Source organism: Leucoraja erinacea, chromosome 39 (genome assembly GCF_028641065.1).
Source record: "Leucoraja erinacea ecotype New England chromosome 39, Leri_hhj_1, whole genome shotgun sequence".
Taxonomy (NCBI): Eukaryota; Metazoa; Chordata; class Chondrichthyes; order Rajiformes; family Rajidae; genus Leucoraja; species Leucoraja erinaceus.
Genome location: NC_073415.1, coordinates 5,438,485 through 5,455,902, shown reverse-complemented (window position 1 = coordinate 5,455,902; position 17,418 = coordinate 5,438,485). Strand labels below are relative to the sequence as shown.

The 17,418-nt window shown below is 47.0% G+C and overlaps 2 protein-coding genes across 4 annotated transcripts in view; one reads left to right on the top strand and one right to left on the bottom strand.

Annotated features, from left to right (window-relative positions):
* The window catches only part of LOC129714453 (protein GPR108-like), a 112,063-nt gene that overhangs the window by 57,065 nt on the left and 37,580 nt on the right, over positions 1-17,418 (top strand). The gene's annotated exons all lie outside the window — the stretch shown is intronic.
* LOC129714454 (protein Dr1-like) lies at positions 3,622-16,771 on the bottom strand. 3 transcript variants are annotated; one of them, XM_055664058.1, is made up of 4 exons: positions 16,700-16,771; positions 9,749-10,166; positions 8,503-8,666; positions 3,622-4,622 (listed from the first exon to the last, which is right to left on the bottom strand). In XM_055664058.1, the coding sequence occupies exons 2-4, from the start codon at positions 9,984-9,986 to the stop codon at positions 4,485-4,487; spliced, it is 540 nt and encodes a 179-aa protein (XP_055520033.1). In that variant the 5' UTR covers positions 9,987-10,166; positions 16,700-16,771; the 3' UTR covers positions 3,622-4,484. The 3 variants fall into 3 exon arrangements, 2 of the variants coding, with proteins under 2 accessions (XP_055520033.1, XP_055520032.1); XM_055664057.1 differs by having other exon boundaries at positions 16,644-16,731; XR_008726351.1 differs by lacking the exons at positions 3,622-4,622; positions 8,503-8,666; positions 16,700-16,771 and adding an exon at positions 10,271-13,488 and having other exon boundaries at positions 9,995-10,166.

Here is a 17,418-nt window from a genome sequence, read left to right as displayed (position 1 = left end):
TCATGTTCGGCACAGATATTGTGGGCCATAGGGGCCTGTTTCTGCATGGTACTGTTCTATATTGTAATTCTAAAGATCCACTACCCATTAGATTAAGGCATTTCCTCTTTTCTCAGTACTGAATAGCCAACCCATCAAGAGAGAGGGCTCTCAAAGATAGCGGAGTCAGGAGATATGGCTGGGGAGAAGGCAGGAACGGGGTACTGATTGGGGATGATCAGCCATGATCACATTGAATGGCTGTGCTGGTTTGAAGGGCCGAATGGCCTACTCCTGCACCCATTGTCTATTGTCTATTTATCTCGTGACATCAATGTGATCTCTGGTTTTAGATATCCCCGCCAGGAGAAGCAGCAATTCCACATGAGCACTTATCAAGCCCGGTAAAAAACAGTCGCTGCCTTGCAGCGCTAGAGACGTGGGTTCGATCCTGCTATGGGTGCTGTCTGTACGGAGTTTACATGTTCTCCCCGTGACCACGAGGCTTTTCTCAGGGTCTTCCACTTTCCTTCCACACTCCAAAGGCATACAGGTTTGTAGATTAATTGGCTTGGTAAAAATGAATATTGTCCCCAGTGCATGTAGGAGTCAAGTCAAGTCAAGTCAAGTTTATTTGTCACATACACATATGAGATGTGCAGTGAAATGAAAGTGAAATGAAAGTGGCAATGGTAGTGTTAGTGTGCGGGGGTCGCTGTTCAGCACGGACTCGGTGGGCTGAAGGGTCTGTTTCCATGCTGTATCTCTAAACTGAAGTAAAATGCACGGAAACAAGCTCCTCAGCTTAGCTGTTCCACTCAGACCAAGATGACCCGTCTAAACTGGTCCTATTTGGTTGCATTTGGCCCCTATCCCTCTAACACTTTCCTGTCAATGTTCCTGTGCACATGTCTTTTAAACTGTTTCTATGTTTCTCCTTGGGTAGTGAATCCACATCTGCACGCAATATTCCAGCTTTGGCATTGTATAATCGCAGTAAAACTCCTGCTCCTCATAAAAGAAAGGCCAGCATATGTTGGCCTCCCTAATAGCTTGCTGAACCTGCACATTAACTTCCATCGATTCATGTACCAGGAAAGGGAGGGGAGAGGAAGGTGCATGAATGTCGAAAGTCATGATCCAAGCAGGTGCAATAAAGAAGAAGAGAGCTGGGTCATAATCGACAGCAAGAGTGAAGAAACTTTGGAGCCATGTACAAGAAGCTGCACAGTTAATAATGTACTGGAGAATGAAGTGAGGAAAAAGACACAAGGACACATCCGCCACCTAATGGCTTAAAGCAGTTCCACACTTACAATGCCTTCTGTGCAGAGAGCTTAGTACTAAACTAACAATTGGATTCATTATTAATTCTACAATAAATTTGGGGATTTTTGTACCAGAAACAAATATCAATGGCAGAGAGACCATAGGTCTACCAGAAAGGAGAATTGAAGAAATTAATGAAACACAATTAGGAGGTGATGATCTGGATCCCAGGGTTTTGAAAATTAAGGCTGATTGTTATCCTTCAAAACACAATAGACCCTTGAATGGTTCCTTCAGTTTGGAAAGTAGCAAAGACGCCCCACTGTATCAGAAAGGAGATGGAGAAACTGGGGGAACTTCAGATTAGTTGCTCTAACATTAGCAGGGAGAGTGCTAGAATCTATAATTAAGGAAGTGTTAACAGTTTGGAGAAACTGTATGGTATGTAGGTATAGCCTCCGAGAATGTCGGATGGAGTTTTGAAAGGATCATGTATTGTATATAATTATTTCTCGAATAAAGTCTATTTTGAAATATTTAAAAAAAAATTCCTCGTGCCTAAGATCAAGTGTATTGGAGTTTTGTAAAACCCATGAACCACTTTCACGACCTAATTGGCGATCTCTGCTGAGTTTGCCCTTGACTCATACCCAGAGCATGGTCGTAGGAGGTCTTCGTAACTCTTCCTCATGCTCGTGAGTGGTCTCCGCGTACTCGTGGCCTCAAGTAGGTCGTGGCGTTTTTTCCAGCCTGATAAAAAATCTGCACGAGTAAAAAAAAAGTCGGCATGGAAAAAATTGATACTTTTTACTTGTAGGTAGGTCGTAGTAGGTCGTGATGGTAGTCGTAAGTAGTTGCAGGTCGGCAACTGGCCCGAGAAAAAAAATGCAAACATGACATCATTTTATCATGTGATCATTTTCCACTCGTAGCTAGTCGTAGTTGGTCTTAGGTGTGGGAGACTGAGGTCGAGGGGGAGGAGGAGGTTGTAGACATAGTCGTAGGAGGTCTTTTACTTCAGCGAGTCAACACAACCTTGACATTTTTTTCAACTCGTCTAAGGTCTTCTAAACTCATGGATTAAGTCGTCCAAGTGGGACAGGCCCTTAAGGATCATGTACTGTTTATATTTATTTCTCGAATAAAGTCTATTTTGAAATTTAAAAAAGTTAACAGCTCAGTTAGAAAATAATAATAGAATCTGGCAGAGCAAACATGGAGTTAAATCATAAAGTCACAGTTCACGTACCTGCTAAATTTTGTTTTGATGTTGCAATGAGTAGAAAACAGTGGATGGAGTGTATTTGGACTTTCAGAAGAGGTATTACACAGAGAGGGATAATTGTGCTGGCATGGATGAAGGATTGGATAAGGGATACCAGGAGGTAGGAATGAACATGCCATTTTCCAGTTCAGAGCCTATGGCAAGTGAGTTCCCCAGTTATACATAATCTATGTATATAATGAATCACATGAGAGGTTAAGGGAAATAGGCAAAGGCATGGCGCATGGGAAATGAAATTTCCTCATAGCAAGATGTGTTGTAATATATAAAAGTTTGCTAATGATGCACAGCTTAATGCTGGTGTTCAAATTGAGCGTTTTATTGACAAATGCACCGGAACAATGAAATTCTTACTCGCAGCAGCACAACAGGGTTGTAAACACAATACTCAATAGTTAATATCACAAACAAAAACGAAAGACAAAGAAAAAGAAACCCGATGTGGTGCAAAAACAAAACAAAGTCCGAAGTCCCTCGTGCAACCAAGGCAGTTCGTAGTTTAGTTGGAGTTCGACACAAAATGCTGGACAAATTCAGTGGGTGAGGCAGCATCTCTGGAGACAAGGAATGGGTGACGTTTCGGGTCGAGATCCTTCTTCAGACTGAGTTCTGTTGTAGTTGGAGTTTATTGTGTTCAATAGTCTAGTGGTTTTGGGAAGAAGCTGATCCCGAACTTGAACGTTACAGTTTTTAGACTCCTGTACCTTTCCCCCGGATGGCGGGACTGAAATGAGAGCATGGCAAGGGTGGTGTGGGTCCTAGATGATGCTGGCTGCATTTCTGAGACAACGCCTCATATAAATCCCTTCGATGGAGGGGAGGTTAGTACCCGTGCCGAATTGATCAATGTCCACCACTTTAATCTCCTTCGTTCCTGGGTGTTCAAGTTGCTGAACTGGACTGTCATGCAACCAGTCAATATGTGTTTTTTTGTGAGAAGGATGCAGAGAGAATTTAAAGAAGGGGTGACAAGTACATGAAGGCAGGTGAAATATAACATGGAGGTATACGAGGATATCCAGTTTGGTGTACCCCTGGTTTGAAAAGCTGCAGCAATCAAGATAAATCATTTTACAAGTGAAGTGAAGTCCTTTTTCATGACAGATCTTTAATGTGGCCGGGCAGACCATTCTACAGCTGAAGACAATCCAACAGTAATTTGGCATTTTGGAGAGATTGGGGATAGGAACGTTTTAGGTTTAGCCAATGATGCACATTGACTGCGAAACTTTAAAATAGTGACCACCATATGAAACACAGTTATGGTAAATATAAGGAAGGAAAAACAGGTTGACAACAAATAAAAAAGTTTGTACATTTACCATGCAAAACACAAAGTGCTGGAGAAACTCAACATGTCGGGCAACATCTATGGAGGAAATTAACAGATGACGTTTCGGCTTGTTCAGATTGGGTCCCTCCACTGATACTGCCTGATCCTCTGTGTTCCTCCAGCATTTTGTGTTTTTCTTAAGATTTCAGCATCTGCAGTTCCTTTTGTGACTCCACATACATATAGGGTCATGTTCACATTCAAGAAGATGCCTACTCCACTTTAATTACATCATAACTGGAAACAAGGCAACAGTCCTCAATTAACTAACATTAATAAAACCCACAAAACAAGTTCAAGAGGAACTTCAATTCAATTTAACATTTAAATTCAATTGACCAATATATAAAAGATCATGGGGTGAAGGTCCATGCATGCAGATTGTCCAACTCAGACAGCATCGTATTTTTCAAGAGGTTAAGTCCAAATGCACAATATCTTTTCTTCCCTCTTTGAGAATAGTCTGCTTAAAATTTCACAGCTGGTACTTCAATCGCCAGCTGAGGGGATGAGGCATCCTTCAGTCAATAACTATCTGTGACGCCATTTTGATTCATGGCTGGGTGTACATTGATGGGAGAGGGTTACAAAATGGGGCGCAAGCTGGCCGAGCCATGTTTAGGCGTCTTCCTCCTCTTCCTCGTCCTGTGAGGAGCCGGCTCTGTTGGAGGTTACTGCCGCAAGCTGTGCCTGCTGAGCAGCCTGCTGCACCTCCAGCCACTCCTGCTGCGCCAGTTCAGTCTGCTGCTGTCGAGCCTGAGGGAAAATGGACACAATCAGGCCGGTTCAAAACAGAGATCCCTCGCTGCAGCTCTGGGGTGGATGTGGCGATTCATGATGATCGACGGAATGAATGGGAAAGGTTTTGAGGGATAAGGATCAAATGCAGGCAAATGGGATTATCAAGGATGGGCATCTTGCTTGGCATAGAAACATAGAAAATAGGTGCAGGAGTAGGCCATTCGGCCCTTCGAGCCAGCACCGCCATTCAATATGATCATGGCTGATCATCCAAATTCAGTACCCCGTTCCTGATTTCTCCCCATATCCCTTGATTCTGTTAGCCCTAAGAGCTGTATCTAACTCCCTCATGAATACAGCATAGACGAGTTGGGCCTGCAACATGCAGGATGAGGAAGAGTTTCTTCCCTACAACTATCAGGCTGTTAACTGCTACAACCTCCAAATAAGCTCTGAACTACATGGACTTGAGGGCAGCAGTTTTATCTTTTTGCACTATTATTGTTTGTTTTTATGTGTGTGTGGTTACATATATACACTGAACTTTTTTTTTCATGTATTACATCGTGTACAGAGTACTATGTCTACTGTGCTGCTGCAAGTACGAATGTTATTGTTCTGTTTAGGATAAATGACAATAAAACATTCTTGACTCTTGACAAACTGAGGGAGTGCTGCACGATCAGTGGAGCCATCTTCTGGAAGACACACAAGATCCCTTGGCGCTATTTTGATTCGGAGCAAGAGAGTTCTTCCTGGTGTTCTGAATATTGGTCCTTCACCAACATCAGTGTACCAGATTATCTGTTCATGAACTCATTGCTGTTTGTGAGAACTTGGTTTATAGAATTTGATTGTTGGATTTCTTAGATTTCATCTTCAAACGCATTCAAATAAATATAAATGATTCTGGGATGTCCCAAGGCTATGAAAGATCCCTTTATGAAGTTCAAAAAACTCTCATTTGGTCATACAGCGGTTGCTGTTAATAGATTAGACGGCACTAAAAATAAATCTGATTTCATCCTCATCTCAAATCTACTTAGCATCTAATTCCTCGCAACATTTTCACCTACATGGGGTTTATAAGCCTCTCAAACTATGGATGGCACGGTGGCGCAGTAGTAGAGTTGCTGCCTTACAGCGCCAGGGACCCAGGTTCAATCCTGACCTCGGGTGCTGCTGTACTCAGTTTGTATGCTCTCCCTGTGACCACGTAGATTTTCTCTGGGTGCTCCAGCTACCTCTCACATTCCAAAGACGTACAGGTTTGTAGGTTAATTGATTTCGGTAAAAAATGTAAAATTGTCCTTGGTTTGTAGGATAGTGTACGGGTCGTCGTGGATTCAGTGGCCCAAAGGACCTGTTTCTACATTGTATTTCTAGAGTGTAAAACTAGGGAGTTGAACAAAATCTGTTGGCAGCACCAGTGTGAACCAACCACTGCATAACACTGTCCGTTCATTATATAAACATCCCAAATGAAATGACCTCGACAACAAAATGTAGGTCAAGCTGGCCAGACAGGGATCAGGAATCAATCAGTTCAGAGCAACATTTCAACAATGAACTTCATAAACAAACTGTGTGGTATGCGGCACCTAGTAATAACTGAGACAGCACAGTCAACCCTTGCACCCAAGAACTGGTCATGAATTTGAGAATCGATAGCTCCAGCCAAACCAAAGACGGAAAAGCGACTATTCATATAACTAAACACAAAGTCCTGGAGTAACTCAGCGGGACAGGCAGCATCTCTGGAGAGAAGGAATGGGTGATATTTCGGGTCTGAAGAAGGGTTCGACCTAAAATGTCACCCGTTCCTTCTCTCCAGGGATGCTGCCTGTCCCGCTGAGTTACGCCAACATTTTAGTGTCTACGTTTCAGGTCAGGAGCCTCCTTCAGACTAACTGGTAGTAAGGGTCAGAAAGCTGGAAAATAGACGTGGGCAGGACAAAAGCCTTAAGTGATAGGTGGATACAGGTGAGAGGGTTTGACAGATGGGTGGACAAAGGCTAGAGATGAAAAGGAGACAATAGAGTGTCAGATAAGGAGAGGGATGAAATTCAAAGCTAGAGGGAGGGCTGTAGGTAGAAAAAGGGGGAGGGAAAAGAGGGACGGGATAGTGGGAGAAATGGGTGTGTACTGGGAGATGGGAGTGTACAGGAAGCTACTTCAATCAAAATGGCTGTGTGGCATTGTCAATCTAAAATGGAGAGGAAAATAAATTTACCATATTTGCTTCACCAGTTTTTAAGCATATATAAATAAGTTTGAAATAAATAAAATCCTGGCCCCATGTAGCACAGCTAATGTCTTGGCAAGAATAGACTTAAGGTTACCTTACTGTAAGTATATGTGGTTGATCTCAGCAAAATGAGTGGCAATAGCAGCTAGCAGTGATGACAATGCTTGTTGACTCCGGAAAGTCTAGCCACAGAGTGGAAAATAGAATTCGAAGAAATGTAAACAGCCACAGTCCTAATCAGTACCTAGGATGTTGTAGATTTACACAAAATACTGGATCAAAACCCCTGTCCCACGGTACGAGTTCATACCAAGAGTTCTCCCGAGTTTGCCCTGATTCGAACTCGGAGATTTACGATAATGGCCACTCGTCGGTACTCGGGGCTCTCGTGGACATTTTTCATCATGTTGAAAAATCTTCACGAGTCTTCCCGTGCTTACCTGCCGTTAGCGAGTCTTCCCGAGTCCCTGCCGTTAGCGTTTCGAGCCGCTAAAGGACGTCCCCGAGCTCCGACGTATCCGCTATGTTCATTCTCTGTGCTTACCACGAGTTTGATTTTTTTTAAACTCGGGAGAGCTCTTGGAATGAACTCGCACCGTGGGACAGGGCTATTACTCAGCGGGACAGACAGCATCCTGAGAGAGAAGAAAAGGGGGATGTTTTGGATGCTGCCTTTCCCGCTGAGTTATTCCATCATTTTGTGTCTATCTTCGGTGTAAACCATCATCTGCAGGTCCTTCCTCACCAGGATATTGCAGTTTGCTGTTACAGCATGATTAAATGTAAATGAAAAAGAGTAAAGAATTGATTTACCAGAATGTGTCTGGGATAGCTGAACATTTTTGTTATGTATGTGAAGATCTGTGATTGTCTTCCATTGACTGTGAGACTAATACTGAGAGAAAAAATTCAATTACTCAGAATTAACAAGTGCTTTGATAAGTGTATTGCAAGAGGATACAGAATTACGCCAATTGGCGAAAGAAACCCAGGGGATACGAGACAATTTTCTTTGGCCCAGTGTGATATGATCAGCAATATCTGAGACGGTGATGGAAGGAGAGTCAATGAAAGCGAGTTTATTGGCCTCTATAAACTGCCTGTAGATGAGAAATTGAGGTGACATAAAACTAGTGTGAACAGGTTGGCATGGACTCGGTGGTCTGAGGGGACTGTTTCCATGCTGTATCTTTCAATCGAATGTACAGTACAATGGAGAAGATCGAGGGATGAAACTCTCTGGAGAGTTCCTTCACAGCTACAGGTCAGAGATGGCCTTCTCCTGAACCATACCATATTATGAAATCACTCTTCATCAATCTTTATTCCCAGAGGAAACCATTGATAATGCAAGGATGGCAAACACTCCACAAACATAGTTCATGGAGGAACTCATTTGGCAGGTTTTGCTCCCACTGAGAACTAAGATGGGAAGTATAGAAAAACGGCATGCAATGCAAACAAACCAGTTGGAGATAAGGTCATGGAAATAAAGAAAACATCAAACGATATCAAGCTTAGGTTTTATAACTAATTTTTTTACTAGAAAGGGAAGGTGGCAAAGAATGTCAGTTGTGAGATTTGGTTAACATAAAACTAAATGGAGAAGAAACAAGTCTTCAAAGTCCCTCAGAATGGAGTACTTACTTTTGCAAACAATTCTTGCTGCTGACGTAACAGTTCCTCCTCGGGGATCCCCAGCTTCTCGAGACGAGAGTTGGCTTTCCTCCTTTCGAGGGCGACTGTCTTACATTCTTGTAGGACCTCCTTGACTTCAGTTATGTACGATCCAAAGCCTAAACTTTCCAAAGCTGTGTTCCAAGATAATAATAAACACTTTTGACGTTCTTACGGGCAACGAGAATTTGTGCCGAGTTAAAATGATTGACAATTAATTTACATGTAACCGTCCAGTTCCAAACTATTCCTATTTGTCAGAGTGAATGTTTACCAAGGGAACAGGAGAACTTCATCCAGCACACGGCACCACAGGGACATTGTAACACCAACCAAAAGTGGGTGGTTTTGCAGATAGCGAAGATGGTTGTGAAAAATTGCAATAGGATCTTAATCGATTGGCCAGGCAGGCTGAGGAATAGTTGATGGAATTTAATACAGAGAAATGCGAGGCGTTGCATGTTAGGAAGTCTAACATGGGCAGTGCCTACACAATGAATGGTAGGGCTCTGGGGAGTGTTGTAGAGCAGAGGGATCTAGGAGTGCACGTGCATGGTTCCTTGAAGGTGGAGTCGCAGGTAGATCGGGTGGTCAAAAAGGCTTCTGGCACATTGGCCTTCGTCAGGGAGAATATTGAGTAGAGAGTTTGGGAGGTTATGTTGCAGTTGTGTCAGACGTCGGTGAGACCGCGTTTAGAGTATTGTGTTCAGTTCTGGGCACCATGCTATAGGGAAAATGTTGTTAAGCTACAGGTACAGAGGTACAGAGAAGATTTATGAGGATGTGGCCAGGACTTGAGGGTCTGAACTATAGGGAGAGGTTGAGAAGGCTGGGATTATTCCTTGGAGCACAAGAGGATGAGGGGTGATCTTATAGAGGTGTATAAAAACATGAGAGGACTAGATCGGGTAGACGCACAGAGTCTCTTGCCCAGTGTAGGTGAATCGAGGAACAGAGGACATAGGTTTAAGTTGAAGGGGAAAAGATTTAATAGGAATCTGATGGGTAACTTTTTCCACACAAGGAGTGGTGGGTATATGGAACAAAGTGCCAGAGGTGGTAGTTGAGACATTTAAGAAACAGTTGGACAGGTACATGGGTAGGACAGGTTTGGAGGGATATGGACCAAGCGCAGGTGGGCCGAAGCGCCTATTTCCACGCTGTATCTCTAAAATAAATTAAAAGGTAATCTGCAGAGGTGGTGTGAATAACGTACCTTGTATGGTGTGCTCTGGTGAGATGGTTTTTTTATCAGACTTGTTGCAGATTTCATTTGCTTCTGAGGATAGTAAATGGATAAACTCAGTGCAGCAGTTCACCACCATCTCCCTGGCGTCATTCGCGACCCTGATGTTGGGTAGGATCTCTTTGATAATCTTGTTGATGGCAGCTCTTGGAATAGTTAAGTCTTCGTCATTGCTGCCGGAAGACGAGGCCATACTCCTTTTTTTCATTTGTTATTCTTTGAGGTTTGCTTCCAAAGGGCTCTCCCAATTCAGATATGGATCTGCCAAGTCACACGAATACACAAGCCTGCGTAAATCTGATCCACAACACTGTTTGATCCAATAAGATACAACAGCAAAGCATAGCTGAGCACGAGGAACAGAGGATTAAAATATGCTCCCGATACCCTGAAAAACAAAACAAAAGACTTTTCAATATGAAAGCTTGCACAACTGCACAATTAATTGATCAATAATATTCACAGACAATAGTGTGAATAAAGCAAACAGACCTAGAGAAACTCAGTGGCTTCAGCTGCAGTGGGTAGCCCTGTGTTTAAGATAGGTTTGATTCAGCTGAACCTACGTAGAGTTTCACAACAGCTTGTGGGAGAGAGAAGTCAGGTAGAGCAGAGAGGCAAAGGAAGGTAACAGCAGGGAATAGGGTCAAGTGGGCATGGGGAGATATGTAGAAGAAAGTATGGGGAGGAGGGGGAAGGAAGAGTATTTTTAGGAAGGGGGGTATTTTAGAAGGTGGAGGAGTGTTTCCAGAGAGGGAGGGATGTTTGGAGGGAAAGAGGAATGTTTGCGGAAGAAGGTGGAAAGTGTTGGGGAAAGAGTGAAGGGAAAGGTTTGGAGAGGAAGGATGAAATGGGAAAATATAGAGTGTCATGGAAGGTAGTTGGTTGAAGTGAATGTTTGGGGCGGTGCAGCCATGAGGGAGTGAAGGGGTGCAATGGATGAAGAGCGGGTGTTTGAAGGTTACCAAGTGGAGGGGGAATGTTTGGAGGAAGAGGATGTTGGGGGAAAGGATGTTAGACTGTATTGGGATGCAGAGAGGGTGGGGGTGGAGAGGGAGTGATGGGAGAAGCGGGGGTGGAGGAAGGTTGGTGGTTGGATGTTTGGAGGGAGAGCATGCTGGAGTGGAGGTATATTTAGAGGGTGTGGGCATTGGGATGGTGATTGGAGGCAGGGGATGTTAGTGGTGGACATGGAGTGCATGGATGGAGATGGCGGTGCAGCTGCAGAGGGTGTTTGCAATGGAGAGGAATATCTTTTATGGGATGAGCATGTTAGAGATGGGTAGGACAGCGTTCGTAGGGAGAGGATGTTAAGGGGTTTGGAGGGAGACAGTGTTGGGGTTCAGGGGGTTTGTTTGTTGGGAGGTTTAATGGAGGGTGGAGAAGGTGAACTTGGAGGGGCTATTGGGGGCAGATGGGGAGAGTTTGCAGGAGCTACCGGCATTCAAGGGGAAGAGTTTGGAAGGGCTATTAGGGGTGGAGCGGGAGGATTTGTAGGGTGGTGGTATTGGAGGTGGAGGGGGAGTGTTTGGAGGGAACGAGTGTTGGGAGTGGAGTGCCTGGAGGGAGGAGGTGCTGGGGTAGACGTGTTTGTAGAGAGGGGATGCGAGGGGAGGAAGAGTTTGGAGGCCGGGGGCAGCAGGGGAGAGTTTGGATGGAGGGGACGTTGGGGGCGGAGGAGGTGTTGTGGGGGGAGGGCGAGTTGGGTGCGGAGGGGGAGTATTCGGAGGGATGGGGTGGAGGGGGAGAGTGTGGGGGGAGAGGCTGTTGGGGATAGATGGTAAGAGTTTGGAGAGAGAGGGGGTTGGGGGGGACGGGGAGGGTTTGGGGAGACGGGGTGCAGTGGGAGCGGTTTCAGGCAGAGATAGCTGGGGATGGAAGGGGTGAGTTTCGAGGGGGGTGGTGTTGGGGGCAGAGGGGGTGTGTATGGTGGGATGGGGTATTGGCAGTGGAGCGGGAGGGTTTGCTGTGTCGGAGGGAGGAATTTGGGAAGGAGAGCGGGGTTGGACGGGGAGTACAGTTTGCAGACACAGGATGTTTGCACAGAGGACATCAGTTGGTTGGAAAAGGTAGTTTGGATGGGTGGAGATGTCGGGAGGGTGTGTGAAGGGAGGGGATTGGAACAAAGCATGAATGTTTGGTGGGTGGGTTTGGGCGGAAGGAGTGTTGGAGGGGGAGGTGGAGTGTATGGAGGGAGGGTCTGATCTGGATGAAATGGAATGGTTTGAAGGTGGAGAGTCTGTTTAGAGGGAGGGGGTGTTGGGGGTGGAGGGGGTGTGTTTGGTGGAAGGGGTAGCTGGGAGTGTAAGGGGGTGTTTGGAGGGAGAGGGTATTGGGAGTGGAGGGGGAGCATTGGGAGGGAGGGTGTGTTGGGTGCGGAGTGGAATTGTTTGAAGGGAGGGTGAGTTGGGGGTGGAGGGGGCGTTTTCGGAGGGAGGGGATGCTGGGGGTCGAGAGGGGGCATTTGAAGAGATGGGCTACAGGGACTGGGAGGGGAGTAATTGGAGAAAGTAGTTGGGGATGCAAGGGGTATGTTTGTAGGGTTGGGTTGGAGGGAGGGGGAGTGTTTAGAGGGAGGTAGAAGAGAATTGTTTGAAGGAATGGCATGCTGAGGATAGAGACGGAGCGCTATCGTGGAGGGGGAATGTTGTTCTGATGGTGGGGGAGTTTTGGAGCATGGCAGTTTGGAGGGAAGGCAGGTCGAAGTGGTGGGCAGCATTTGCGGATATGGGTTGTTTGGATGAAGAGCGCTGTTTGGATAGATGAAGACATTGGGCGAATGGGATCGGAAGGAAGCCTGAACATTCGGAGGGAGCGAGAACTGGGGCGACGGGAGGCGATTTGGAGAGAGCTGGTGATGGGTTGGAGAGGGCGAGTTGGGGTATGAGGCAGAGTGATAGGTGGGAATAGGCGTCGGGGATGGAGAACGTGTACCCAGAGGTAGGCCATGTTGGAGGGAGAGGGGACAAGGGACGAGAGGGCATTGCAGCGGGATTGCAGGGAGAGGGGACAAGTTGGGGCCGTAGGGGAAATGTTTTGAGGGAGGTGGCGTTGGGGGTGGAGGTGGAACATCTGGAGGGAAGGGCTTTGGGGGTGGAGGTGGAGAGGTTGGAGGGAGGGCGCTGGGCACTGAGGTGAGCTGTTTGAAGTGAAACGGGTTGGGAGCGGTTGGGGAGTGTTCGGACAGAGGGGATTTGGGGCTGCGAGGAGAGTGTTTGGATGAAGACGGTGATCGGGTGGCGGTGATGAGTTTGGAGGGAGGAGTAATGCTCGGAGGGAGCGAAAGGGGGAAGCTGTTATGTTTGGAGAGACGGGGTTTAGGGAGAGAGCGTGGGTGGGGGGAGAGTGGTTTGAGAGAGGGGGAGTGTTGAGGGAGTGAGTGGAGGGGCAGGGGGTGTTGTGGGAGAAGATGGTGCTTGGAAGGAAGTCGTCTGGTAGGTGGAGGGGCAGTATTTGGACGGAGGGGGTATTGGAGGTGGAGGGGGAGTAATCGGAGGGAGGGGGTGTTTCGAGGGGAGGGCAAGTGTTTGGAACGAGGGGATGTGGGTGGGGGAGCAGTGTCTTGAAGAAGGGGTTTGTGGTTGGAGAGAAAGGGTTTGTAAGGAGACAATGTCAGGGGTGGAGTTGGTGTTTTTGGAGGGTGAGGATTTACAGGGGGGAATTTGGATTGTTTGTTGCGAGGGGGTGCTGAGGATGGGGGTTGGGGGTGAAGGAGGAGTGTCTGGAGGGAGGGGGGAGTTGGGGGTGGGAGGTGGGGTGTTTGGAGGGAATGGGTGGTGGAGAGGCAGTGGGGAGTCAAGGGAGAGGATGTCGAGTGAGAAGATGTTGGGAGTAGATGAGGAGTAAGTGAAGGGAGGTGTTTCAGGGAGTGGAGGGTAAGTGTCTGGACGGAAGGATTGCTTGATAGAGAGGGAGAGTTTTGGGGGGGATGTTCGGGATGGAGTATTTAGAGGGAAGGATTGCTCAGCGGCTGGAGGCTGCATTTGGAGAGGAAAACGAGAGTGACAGGGGAGAGTGCGGAAGGTGAGGTGAAGTAGTAGTAGTTAGAGGATGGCTTGTTCTGGGTGGAAGGGAAGTACTTTGAGAGAGGAGTGTTGGAAATGCAGGAGGGGTGGAAGATTGCAACCTTCACGTGGTCCGGCCTGTTTTGACATGCAATCAACCCGGCGTGCACAATCAAATAAGATCAAATAGAACAAGTAGTCCTACAACTTTAGGCTGTGCACGCCATACGCAAGAAGAAGAAGGAATGCAGGACAGTGTTAGAGGAGAGGGATACTAGAGATGGTGAGGAGTTTTGGGGGAAGAGGGCGTTGGACACAATTTTTTTAGTGGGCCACAGGGTTCAGTGTGCTGGTGATGAGAAATAATGGTGACTTAGGAGGCAGAGGGTCTTGGAGGTGTGTTTGGAGAGAGGGCCTAGGATAGGAGGGCTGTAGGGGATGGAATGGAGGTGTTTTGAGGGAGCGTTGGAAAGGAAGGAGGAGAGGTGTTTGGAAGAACAGTGTTGCACAGTGAGGCAATGTTTGAGGACGGAAGCAGTGATTTGAGGGTGAGGTACAAGTTTTTTAGTGCACAGGAAGAATATTTTGTGGAAGAGGAAGTTTGATTGAAGCTACATGGTAGAGTGTCAGTGTGCAAACTTGTGGAAGAGGTGCTGTAGCTAATTGTGGAGAGTTCTGCGTGGGACAGGCCTGAGGGCCCAACAGTTGTGGGGTTAGAAATTATGACAGCCAGGGAAGAAAAACTGTTGTAATTGTGTGAGAGCTGCGGAAGGATATTGGTTCGCAGAAAGAGCTGGTGAATTGAGGGGAGGGGAGGGGAGAGTCAGGAATCTGCTGGGAAAGGAATGAGGAGACGTTAGATGGGGTGTACAGACATGCGGTGCTGGTGAAATGTCTCCGTGAGGGTAGGAATGACTGGGAAGGGTTTCCGTAGATGATTGACTTTGCAAGGTAGCTGATACGAGAAGATGCCTTAGAGTAATATGTGGAATCAGAGTTATCGGGAAAAGATAATGGAATTGGTGACGCAGATGCTACAGATCTGGAAAAGAAATAAAACAAGCTGCTAGAGATACTCAGCAAGTGAGAGGAAGAAATTGTCAACAAGCGGATCGTACACGTTCAAATGACAGGCAAGGAAGAAATTGTAGAAATGTAATTAGGGTTCAGTGATGCTGTTGGGGGAGGTAAATGCACTGAGGGTAGGAGATGAATTAGAGTGATGGGAAGGGGTTTGGAAGGGCGGGAGGAGGGAATAGCAGTGGGAAAATTGGGGGGATGGTGAATAGATGTGGTGGAAATGGATCAGTAGAAGGGGGTGGGATTGATGTAGTGGGAAGGGGTAAGTGCGGAGAGGATGGGGTCAATGTGGCAGGGGGGGTTATTGTGGTGGCAAGGGGTAGGAAAAGGAGGAAGGCATGGATGTGGTGGGAAGGGAGGATGGGCTTGACTTGGGAAAAGAGGTATGAGGAAGACAGGATAGGGTTGATGTAATGGGAAGGATGCAAGGCTGCAATTGATGTGGGGGGAAGAGAAGGGATTGATTTGGAGAGGGGGGGGGATGGGGTAGGAGGATGAGCGGGGAGGATTGTTATGATGGTAAAGGATTGATGTGGGTGAGAGGGAGGAAGGAGGGTGGGGGTAATGTGGAAGGGAGGTTGGGATAATGTGGGGAGGGGGAACGAGTAAGAGGATGGGGTGAAAGGAGAAGGTGAGGGATTGCTGTGCAGGGAAGGGGTTGCTCTGGGTGGGTGGGTGGGGTGCAGGGAGGATGGGGTTGTTGTGGGGGAGGAGGGGGTTGATGCAGTAGGAAGGGATATGAGGAAGGGGAGATTGTTGAGGGTAGGAGGGAGTTTGATGTGGTATGAATGGGCAGGAGGAGGAATTGGAGATTGTCGATGGGAGGAAGGAGTTGTTATGGGGGAGGATGGGGTTGATGTAGGAAGGGATATGAGGAAGGGGAGATTGTTGAGGGTAGGAGGGGGTGTGATGTGGTATGAATGGGTAGGAGGAGGAATTGGAGATTGTCGATGGGAGGAAGGGGTTGTTGTGGGGGAGGATGGGGTTGTTGTAGGAGGAAGGGATATGGGGAAGGGGAGATTGTCGATGGGAGGAAGGGGTTGATGTGGGGGAGGATGGGGTTGATGTAGGAGGTAGGGATATGGGGAAGGGGAGATTGTCGATGGGAGGATGGGGTTGTTCTAGGAGGAGGGGATATGAGGAAGGGGAGATTGTCGATGGGAGGAAGGGGTTGTTGTGGGGGAGGATGGGGTTGATGTAGGAGGAAGGGATATGAGGAAGGGGAGATTGTCGATGGGAGATGGGGTTGATATCGAGACTAGTTGGTGTGAAAGGCAGGATGGGGTTGATGTGGTATGAAGGGGCAGGAGGAGGAATTGGAGATTGTCGATGGGAGGAAGGGGTTGTTGTGGGGGAGGATGGGGTTGTTGTAGGAGGAAGGGATATGGGGAAGGGGAGATTGTCGATGGGAGATGGGGTTGATATCGAGACTAGTTGATGTGAAAGGCAGGATGGGGTTGATGTGGTATGAAGGGGCAGGAGGAGGAATTGGAGATTGTCGATGGAAGGGTGGGGTTGAAGTCGATGAGGTTGATGCAGAATGAAGGGATATGAGGAGGGGGAGATTGTCGATGAGACGGTGGGGTTAAGGGCGGGGTTGGTCGATCAAAGATCCGGTAGGGTTTTTGATGTCGATGAGAGGATGAGGGCGATGCGGTATGAATGGATATGAGGAGGAAGCGGAGTTTGTCGATGGGGGGGGAGGGGGACGGGAGTGATGGGGTTGGTCGGAGGGTGGCTGTGGGGGTCGGGTCGGGGAGGAGAGGGGGTTCCGCAGTTACCGCCTCCCCCGGCGTCACTCCGGGACTCTCACGTCTCCCTCTCCCGCGATCTTTACCATTTTCTCATTCCAGGAGCCGCTCCACCCGCACCGGAAGCCGCTGCCAGCGCCACTTCCGTTTCCAGGGGTAACCGATTTTCAAAAACTAAATTCACCTTAAAACATTTTTTCCAGTGATTACCATAATTCTATTTGCTCCTTCATTAAATCCCCATGTCTGGGAGGACGCTATATATTTATATTTTATGACAACAGTGCATTCGCGCGTTGCATTCTGGGGGTTGTAGTTTAATTCTGCTGTGGTGTTTAAATTCAAAACTTCAAGTTCAAGTCAAGTCAAGTTTATTTGTCACATACACATACGAGATGTGCAGTTAAATGAAAGTGGCAAGTGAGATTATTGTCATGTGTCCCTGTATAGGACAATGAAATTCTTGCTTTGCTTAAGCACACAGAAAATAGTAGGCATTTACTACAAAACAGATAAATGTGTCCATATACCATGATATAAATATATACACACATGAATAAATAAACTGATAAAGTGCAAATAGCAAAAAGTGGTTATTAATAATCAGAGTTTTGTCCGAGCCAGGTTTAATAGCCTGTGTTTAAGAGGGAAGAATCGAAGGTTACACAAAAAAGCTGGAGAAACTCAGCGGGTGCAGCAGCATCTATGGAGCGAAGGAAATAGGCAACGTTTCAGGCCGAAACCCTTCTTCAGACTGAGGTTAAACCAGGTTTAATAGCCTGATGGCTGTGGGGAAGTAGCTATT

What these genes read in the sequence shown, in the direction of transcription:
- LOC129714454 (XM_055664058.1), bottom strand. Translation starts at nt 9,986, where the DNA reads ATGAAAAAAAGGAGTATGGCCTCGTCTTCCGGCAGCAATGACGAAGAC. An exon ending in ACCAGAGCACACCATACAAG is followed by an intron (nt 8,667 to 9,748) that starts GTACGTTATTCA and finishes CTTGGAACACAG; the next exon opens with CTTTGGAAAGTTTAGGCTTT. An exon ending in AGCAAGAATTGTTTGCAAAA is followed by an intron (nt 4,623 to 8,502) that starts GTAAGTACTCCA and finishes ATTTTCCCTCAG; the next exon opens with GCTCGACAGCAGCAGACTGA.